Raw genomic sequence first — 9,455 nt, 5'->3', positions numbered from 1 at the left:
TAAACACAAACATTATAACGACTTAACCGACAAAATTAGGTATCATAAAAAACAAGCAAATCAAAATAAATGCTGAAACAAAAACAAACACACAAACGAAATGCATCAATTCTGTCAGACAATTTCATATCATGCATACACTCATCAAATCGGATGATATAGCCAATAAACGACAATGAAAACAGTGCAAATGACGCGGAAAAAAACGAAAGAAAGCGAAGAAAACAAAGAGGGGTTGGGAGGTGGGGGGGGGGGGTGGGCGTGGGGGGGGGGGATCTGTGGATCACAAATTACACCAAAAAAAAAACCGATTGCTCTAAACGTTTTTGCTGATCGTAGTTTCCAGATCGCATGCGTGCGCTGTGTATGTGTGTGTGTGTGTGTGTGAGAGAGAGAGAGAGAGAGAGTGTGTGTGCGCGCGCGTGCGTATATATATATATATATATATATATACATATATATATGTGTGTGTGTGTGTGTATGTGTGTGTGTGTGTGTGTGTGTGTTTGTGATATCATTCTGTTAATGAAGCACCGTTAGTGTCAGTGATCTTGACAATTCCAAAGGCTGTAACACACTAATTACATAATATATCGTAACAAAAAAAAGAAGAAAAAAAAGAAAAACCCCGCATCCCTGAAATCCCGATCTCCATACCGAAAACTGCCCGAGATCATGCTCAAGACATGTCAGCCCCCCACCCCAATCCGACCTTTGCCACCCACCCACAGTTCTCATCACCATACTTTCATATCATTCTCCCCGGGAAGTGCCGGGTTTGGGCGAATAAGACGTCTCATATCTGGTCTGGATGCTGAGCGGAGCAACCGTCTTGACGCCATTGGTCATCTGGCGATCCGCTGAAAACTTTGTGGAGTCGGTGTCGCCGAAGCCCAAGATGAGTGTGTTGAGGATGAACTCGATGCTCTTCTGGTAGATGTCCTCCATGTGGGCAGTGTAGCGGTCGCCCAGCGTGTCTCTGACGGCCAGGAGAAAGGAGTCTTTGATCAGCTGAAGCACACCAGTCATTAAGTGAATTCAGTGATGGGTTTGGAAGCTGTTACAATTACGTTTGTAGACACAGGTGTAACATAACAAGTCCCTGACAGCCGCCACCATCCCCTGTCCACACTGCGTCAGAACCTTCCGGGCGCGGATTGGCCTGACCAGTCATCTGCGCACCCACAGAGCCCAACCCACCCACCCCCAGGATGACTAGATGGTCCTAGTCGATTCCGACGGACGAACCACACAACATAACAATCCAGGTGACAGTAAGTGAATGATGTCGTTATGCGATTACTGTTCTCACCCTTTTTTTTAATTATTCAAAACAACTTAGTTTTTTGTGAATCACTAAGACTCTCAATCTAGGAGGCAAAATTGTACTGGCACTTAGTGCTGTAGCCTTTGGGGCTAGTTGGCCTTTGGGAACTATCCCAACGCCAACTGTCCTAAAGCCCTCTTAGCCGAGAGAGTGGGGATGTAACTTGGGCGAGACACTCTCCACTATAATCAAATTCTAGCCCAGATAGTCGGGACAGCAGTTACCTCCTCTGCTGGTTCTGATGGTCATAGTTTAACACAACTGACTATCATAATGTATTCAAATCATCAGAACGAAACAGTACAATAAAAGTGACTTACACCTTACCAATTAATAAACAAGTTGTACACACCCCTAAGCTTACTAAAAAATAAAAAAATTAAAAAATAAAAAAAAAAAAAAAAAGTGGATCTTCTTCTTCCCTAAAAATTTATGACTGAGTCAGTGCAAAAAAGCAAGCGAACTAAAATGTGGATCTTCTCCCCCCCCCTCCTCTTCTTCCCCAACTCTGTGAAGAGTCTATGGTGCGCCGTACAGAACTGTTCACCAGGGGCCGTATTCAAGAGACCATCGTGCCTGCGGGTAATACAGTGTACCTGCGGATGAGACGATAAACCGATGTCCCGTGTGCAGCATGCACTTAGCGCACGTAAAAGAACCCATGGCAACAAAAGGGTTGTTCCTGGCAAAATTCTGTAGAAAAACCCACTTCGATAGGAAAAACAAAAACTGCACGCAGGAAAAAATACAAAAAATGGGTGGCGCTGTAGTGTAGCGACGCGCTCTTCCTGGGGAGAGCAGCCTGAATTTCACACAGAGAAATCTGTTGTGATAAAAAGAAATACAAATACAAATATGAATACATGGCAAACTGCCCGAGGGTAAGCAATAGCCGGTATTCAGGAACACAAGAGCCTATCCGCGGGTCTACAAACCGGAAGGCAATTACCCTTACTACCTGCCAAGGGTGACGGTTATATTATCATTGCATTCGAAACTAAATGCTTTGCTTACGAAACTACATTATGTAACCGGTGGTTTTGCAAGACATTATGGCTCAGTGAAGTTATAAAGCTGATTCCTCGCCTCCTGTATTTATTGCCAGAATGCTTCAGTGACAGCCCACGAAGCAGAGGTAAATATGGCGATTCCTTTTGTTGTGCTGGTTTTGTTAAGGGAAAACAGGCGTTTTGTGGAGAGACCGTGTCTTGAATATGGCCCCTGAAAGTTTAGTCTTATCCTCTGTTCTCTTGGCAGTCAAACTTAATGTATTGAGACTGGCAGACGTCATTATATTCCATATGAATTACGTATGTAGCTGTTAAGTGAGTGCACTTGCACACGACAAATTATGGAATGCCCGAAATTTGCATATCGTCGAAATTCGTTCATCCCAGAGAAATATTTGAATCAGAACTTCGTTATTTTATCTTATTTTTGCACTCGGTTTAAAAGCAGAGAAGACAACAAGTCAGAATGTGAAAGTGGCTACTAGATTTGACAAGTTGCTGACTCTAATAGATGCTTTGCCACTGAACCTTCCTTATTTATTTATTAATTAATTTTAACAAAAACTACACTGCGGCATGGTGCCAAGTATAAAAGCATGCGCAGAAAGGAATTTCCGGGATTTTATTTTTAGACGATTGGTTAGCTGCCTGGCTGCACTTCATCTGTCTTGAATGCGAAGATAACTGATCCTTCAAGGTAAACTGTACCCGCGAGTCCCTGCCATGCCAAGGGTAACTTGCCTTCACGCGAGAACGATTTTTTGTCTTGAATACGGCCCCAGAAAGAAATGAAAATACAAGGAATTGAACTTTTTTTTTTAACTAATGAAAGAAAAAGAAAGGAGAAAGGAATTACACGTCTCACCATAAAGACATTGGGGTTGAAGTCCTTGAAGCGAGTATGGGACTTGCCGACGAACATGAGCATGTCGATGACGGTGTCGGCGTCGTCCAAGTTGGTGATGGCCTCATCTATGGTCAGCATGACGCCCTTCACGTGGTTCTCCAGGATCTTGCTGGTCCTCAGCTCCGTCAGGCTCTTGACCGACTTCAGGCCTTGGAAGTAGCCCAGCACCTCTTCGTTCCTCTCGAACAAGCTGGGGGACATTGAAGGAGAGAAAACAGCAGCAAGAATAACAGTAAAGATTCAAGTTTCATGCTGTCGAAATTATAGCAAGCCCTGTTGACTGTAAAAGGGGCCAGCTATTAGGGCTGATTACCGGTCGCTTCTTAAAACCAGTTGAAGAGAATCCAAACGAACGTTCTTAAAGGTTAGTCAAAGCAACACTGAAAGACCAGTTCACCATGTCTTGCTCAGTCCACGTAAAATTTAAATCAAGATTAAGATATTGAAAATAACATACGATGACGGATGCACTCGCGTCTGTTTCATTCCATGCAAAATTCACATCAATGTAAAAATATCCATTTCATTCAGAAACCAAAGAGTATTTGTGGGGACACCCTGGAACAAGATCTTCATGGAGCTAGCTGTAAAACGATTGTGGCTGAAGCAGTAAAGAAAAAAAAAGATGGACGATTACTGGAAAAGGAAGAGAGTGAGAGTCAGCTGTAGTTCCTGTCTATGGTGCAGCTCGAACAAGCAGAAGAAAACAAACAAACAAACACACAAAAACCACAAAAAAAAAAAAAAAAAAAAAAAAAAAAAAAAAAAAAAAAAAAACACACACACACACACACACACACACACACAAAAGAACAACAAAAAACAAACAGACAAACAACAGCAACAGAAGACTCAAAACATGGAAAGATAGATAAACCACAGGATTTCGTTTCTCTTCAACAAGCCAGCAAAAGCAGGAACAACTAATTCGGTATAAGGCAGAGAACAGTTTCGAGAGAGGTAAAGAGAAGTGTTGGAAAGTGCACACATCAGACCATATGGAGGACAGAGGGAACTGTTCATTTTGAAGAAGATAACCAAGTGCGATTCAGCAACCTTGCTGGGCCCCAAGAACCACTGCTGGCGACTGTCAAACGACGGAAGATGGCATGGTTTGGTCACGTCATACGACATAACACCCTCTCCAAAACCATCCTGCAAGGGACTGTAGAGGGAGGGCGCAGACGGGGGCGGCAGAGAAAGAGCTGGTCCGACAACGTCAAGGAATGGACCAAAATGACGATGCCAGATCTCCTCACGACAGCTGCCAACAGAACGGCGTGGCGAGCTATGACATCTTCCTCATGTCCCCCCCAACGACCCCAGCGGTCGAGGGAATGATCATCAACAAGTGCGATGACGACCAGAAGGAGGAGGAAGTGGGAAGAAAAAGCAGCAACCAAAATAAATTCATGTAGCGAAGATGGCAAAAAAGATCAAAGAGAAAGAGAGACGGACACAATAACATGATCACAGAGAGATGGGTGAGATCGGGGATAGGGGTGGTATCAGGGAGGAGGTGGGGGGTTGGGGTAGGGGCAAAAAAAAAAAAAAGGGGGGGGGGGGACATGAAAATTACGAGATGAGCAGGCAACGAAGAAAGCAATATGAAAGAACGAAAGAGTGTGAAACGAATAGAAGTTTTTTGTTTGTTTGTTTGGTTGGTTGTTGTTTTTTTTGTTTTGTTTTTTGTTTGTTTGTTTGTTGTTGTTTTTTTACAAATGATGCAAGACACTGCATGAGGACTGGTTTAGCTATTGTTTATCTTGCTTATTTTTTTTTTTTTATCTCAAAAATCAGCTACGGGTTGGTGAGGACAAACTGTCAGCTGCTGCAGCAGAAAAGCGAGCTCGCAGAAAAGGGACGGCAGCCAACAGACCAACATCAGCTTACACATGTGACCGCTGCGACAGAGACTCTCTCTCTCGCATCGGTCTCTATAGTCACAGGCAACGCTGCTTGGTCCAAGCAGACAGCCTAATTAGACATTAGGTCGGATGTACTCTATCCATGGTCAGCCATGACCGAAAGAGGCCTACTACTACTACTACTACTATTTAAAAAAAAAATTATATTAATGTTTTACAGACCTAGGGTAGGATCTCAAGGCCTGATTAGTGCGTTGGGTTTATGCGACGGTCAGATATCCTCATCTTTTTTTCTTCTTTCTTTTTTTTTGTCATTATTTTTGTTGTTGTTGTTTTGTCAGAGCAGTTGTGGAGAAGCGAACCACGGATCAGTCCGCACACTTTGACCCCTCCTTCAAACACGGAAACTAAAACTGGTTTGTGTACCGGGCACTCTCCGGTGTTACGGTACTCGGGATCCTGTCTGGCAATGATACACCCAGGACGCATTCGACGTCATCGCTGGTGGAGACCGTTGAACTTACTCTCTTCTCTGGAGTAAGTTGTACATACCTCGATGCATGATTTGTAAGACCTTCAGTTAAGCGTTTTGTTATTGTTGTTGTCGTTGTTTGTAAAGTTCTTGTTGCAGTTGATGTTGTTGCTGTTATTGTTGTCGTTTGTGAGTTTTTTGTTCGACGATCTCTTTCCATGACGGTGGCAGTGTTCCCAGCCAGTTCCGGCTTTGGCCTCAGCATCAAGGGACAGGTTGCTGGAGACGATGGATTTCAAGAACCTGAAGCTGTCAACAACATCTAGGGTGGAGCCGTCGACAGAGATGGAGGATGGCGTGCTGACATCATGACCTGTGACCTATGACATGTACATCTGTCTTATTTATTCTAATAGGCATCGTGGCAAAATCCTTTGATTTAGTGTTGAACTCCTGATCCCCCAGTGTTCATCAGAGATCAGGGTTCGAGGCCCAGTTTCGGCATGATGTTGTATCCAGGGAGAAAGGACTTCTGTTGGGGATGGCGCGGTTGGTCCCTGTCGAAGACTGGTGAACTCAATCCCTTAGACTGAGGACGTGACTGCCTGTTAGCTGCTACTGGTTATAGGGGCACTATTCTACACTATGTCTTGCGGGTGCGCGCGCGTGTGCATGTATGTATGTATGTCAGGAGAGAGAAGGGTGTGTGTGGGTGTGTGTGTGGGGGGGTGGGTGGGTGGGGGGGGGGGGTGAGAAGATTCTGGCGGAAGAAGATTGGGACCCGTCTTCCTATGCCAAGCGGATGTTATTCATTTCCCTCGTAGCCTTGAAAGGCTTGGTGGGCCTTTCTTTCGCCTTTTTACCTTCTTTACGCTGATGGTCAGGCCCAGTCCACAGTATAACCTGGTCAGTCTAACAACCAGGCATTGGAGGTCTTGCACATGGGAGATAGGTGTGGCATCATCAGTGAACATTTTTTTTTTCTGACGAGTTGGTAGCCGTCTTCGGTTATTGATAGTAACCAAACCAGTTTGAAAGGTTCAGCGGCTTATCTGGTGTGCAAGTAAACACCTTCTGAGGATGTGCCAAAGACACAGGCTGAGCTATGAGACGATTGGTAAACAATGTTGGGGCCAAGACGCAGCCCTGCCTCACTCCGCTGGCAATGCTGAAGAGGTTAAGCTGAAATTTGTAATACCAATCTTATTGATAACAGTGATAATTGTTGTCGTAATAATAGTCATGTTGATGTTGACCTTATTATCAATATATCGTTTCTTGACGTAATGATAGTCACGATGTTGCTGTTGCTCTGTTGCTGTTTTGTTGTCATCTTCATAGACTACTAGTATGGGATTAATTCCGCTGTTCTACAAGTTATTATTGACGAAGAACATACCGATGACACTTTTATTAACGAGCTCACAAACACCACAACAAACCCAGAAAAAAAAAGAAGAAGAAATTATCCATAACTGATAACGATGACATCGTAATGAATAAAGACCATTCTTAACATGCTGAGATCACGATGATAATGATGACACAGATTATGATAATGAGGAGGAGGATGACAACGATGTCAACAACAACATCGACGACCACCACCACCACCATCACGACAAAGATGATTCTCTCCTCCTCTTCGTCCTCCTCCTCCTCCTCCTCCAAACTCACCTGAGAAACATGTTGATGCCCGTCTCGCACATGTTGCGGCTGATGCCCTTCCAGGACCGCTTGATGAGGAAGATCTGGCGGCCGGTCAGCGGGATGCGCGGGTCCTCCCTGATGAACGTCGACTCGGCATTGATCAGGGGTGGGTTGCCCTGCAGCTGCACGGGCAACCCCCCTACCGCCTCCAGCTTGTGGCACTGGCACTGGCACCGCTTCTTGCGCTCCAGTCCCAGGTAGTAGTCCTTGTAAGGCGAGGAGGTGGTGCAACCCATGTTGTGGGAGAGGGTCACCTCGTGTGTGTAATTGTGTGTGTATAGATGTCTACACCGGTTGGATTTTTTTGATTTTTTTTTTTTTTTTTAATTTTTTTTTTTTTTTTTTTGGTGTTTTGTTGTTGTTTTGTTTTTGTGTACACTGGTTGGATTTATTCTTTCATACACCGGTTGTTGTTGCCAGTGTTTTTTTTGTTTTTTTTCTTTAATTGTTCAGTATTTTTTCATACTGTTTAGCAATATAGGCTATTAGAAACTTCGCAATGAGAAATTGAGTCTATAAAGTTTACAGTGTTTATAAAACGTTTGTGTCCGTTTTTGAAATTGTTCCTTCTTCGACTTCGAACAATTTGAGTCTGGTAATTTCTTCCAGTAGCGTTTATTTTTCTTTCACCTTTTTTGACACAATAGTGCACGGCTTACATAGTGTTCTTTGTGGCGTGAATCTTTGATTTCAGATTTTAGTTATTATTATGGATTTTCTCCTAACTGCGAACGTTCTTGCGGTTTCTGTATGTGTAACAGTCTTTTCGGAGTTCTTAAAGTTTTGGTACAGAGTTAGGGTCCTTACCTTTCGTGATGTATTCTGGAACACACACACACACACACACACACACACACACACACACACACACAATATATATATTGAGACAGAGACAGAGAGAGAGAGAGAGAGAGAGATGGTTGTTTTACTCAAATGAATTAAGAGTTTTTTGCTAGAATATGTTTGGCCGTCTATACCATGTTTGCCTGCATTATTAATCAACATACAATAAAAATCAATCTCTCTCTCTCTCTCTCCATATAATTATGGGTGTGTATATATATATATATATATATATATATATATATATATATAACAGACAGAGAGAGAGAGAGAGAGGATAGAAAACAAAAAACAACACTGTCCGACTGCAAATATTTCGGCGTTCGCCTTCCTCAAGGCTTGTGAATGAAAGTGACGTATTATAGAAACACGTCATCACTACGATGACGTGTTTCCATAGTGACATCAAGTTCAGAATGAATCCAGTTCGCCTTCCTTTAACCTCCCCCTCTCCTCCTACCCCCTGCCTTTTCTCCCTCTCTCTCTCTCTCTCTCTGACTTGTCCTGAGAATTATACTATATATATGCAGCATGATAAAAGACCCAGCAGAGTAGTCCATCCAATGTATCCCAACTGATCTTTGAATGACTATGACTAGCAATCAGAGACCTGGACCAAAGGAAACCCAAGCAGACAACAGCACCAGCCACAGTGAGGAGAAGAAAATCATCATCATCATCATGATCGTCATCACCATCATCATCCCACCACTCATGAAGCCAGAGAGACGGTGAAAATTACTGACCATCATTCCTAGTCCACAGAGCAACCAGTGATCCTGATGATGCTTTAACTCTCTCCATACGAACGGCGAAAGAGACGACGTTAACAGCGTTTCACCCCAATTACCATCATCAAAATATTGCAAGCGGAAGGCTCTTATACTGAAGACGTGAATGTGGACAAAGAATACCACAATTCTGACGACGGAAGCTAAAGGTTGGGTCATTCAGACACCCACTGGACATCCGAGGGGTCTGTGTAGAGGAGAAGAGAGGACAGGCCGTACTGAGTGAGTTAACGCATTGCCCACGACCAGATCCAAGAGGTAATAATGATTATAATAATAATAATAATGTACATTTATATAGCGCCCTTTCTCACTAAGAGGTCAGGGCGCTTTACATGAAAGAAAAATATTACAAGTAACATAAAACATTCATGACCACTCTTTCTCAAAAAAACCCTCCCCCACTCACACTTTTGTATTTTGTATTTTGTATTTCTTTTTATCACAACAGATTTCTCTGTGTGAAATTCGGGCTGCTCTCCCCCAGGGAGAGCGCGTCGCTATACTACAGCGCCACCCCTTTTTTT

The 9,455-nt window shown here is 43.5% G+C and overlaps 1 protein-coding gene across 1 annotated transcript; it reads right to left on the bottom strand.

Annotated features, from left to right (window-relative positions):
* Positions 1 to 753: 753 nt before the first annotated feature.
* LOC143281476 (neuroglobin-like) lies at positions 754 to 7,530 on the bottom strand. Its single transcript, XM_076586686.1, has 3 exons — positions 7,262 to 7,530; positions 3,203 to 3,434; positions 754 to 1,011 (listed from the first exon to the last, which is right to left on the bottom strand). The coding sequence occupies exons 1-3, from the start codon at positions 7,528 to 7,530 to the stop codon at positions 754 to 756; spliced, it is 759 nt and encodes a 252-aa protein (XP_076442801.1).
* Between the last annotated feature and the right edge of the window lie 1,925 nt (positions 7,531 to 9,455).

This window comes from Babylonia areolata, chromosome 4 (assembly GCF_041734735.1).
Source record: "Babylonia areolata isolate BAREFJ2019XMU chromosome 4, ASM4173473v1, whole genome shotgun sequence".
NCBI classification, from domain to species: domain Eukaryota; kingdom Metazoa; phylum Mollusca; class Gastropoda; order Neogastropoda; family Buccinidae; genus Babylonia; species Babylonia areolata.
The sequence above is the reverse complement of the archived record's forward strand: the minus strand, read 5'-3'. Positions and strand labels throughout refer to the sequence as shown.

Bases quoted from the DNA above. Each gene is read 5' to 3' on its own strand.
- LOC143281476 (XM_076586686.1), bottom strand. From the start codon at position 7,530: ATGGGTTGCACCACCTCCTCGCCTTACAAGGACTACTACCTGGGACTG. The intron at 3,435-7,261 runs GTGAGTTTGGAG...AATGTCCCCCAG, and splicing joins GGCATCAACATGTTTCTCAG to CTTGTTCGAGAGGAACGAAG. The intron at 1,012-3,202 runs GTGAGACGTGTA...GGTGTGCTTCAG, and splicing joins TCAACCCCAATGTCTTTATG to CTGATCAAAGACTCCTTTCT.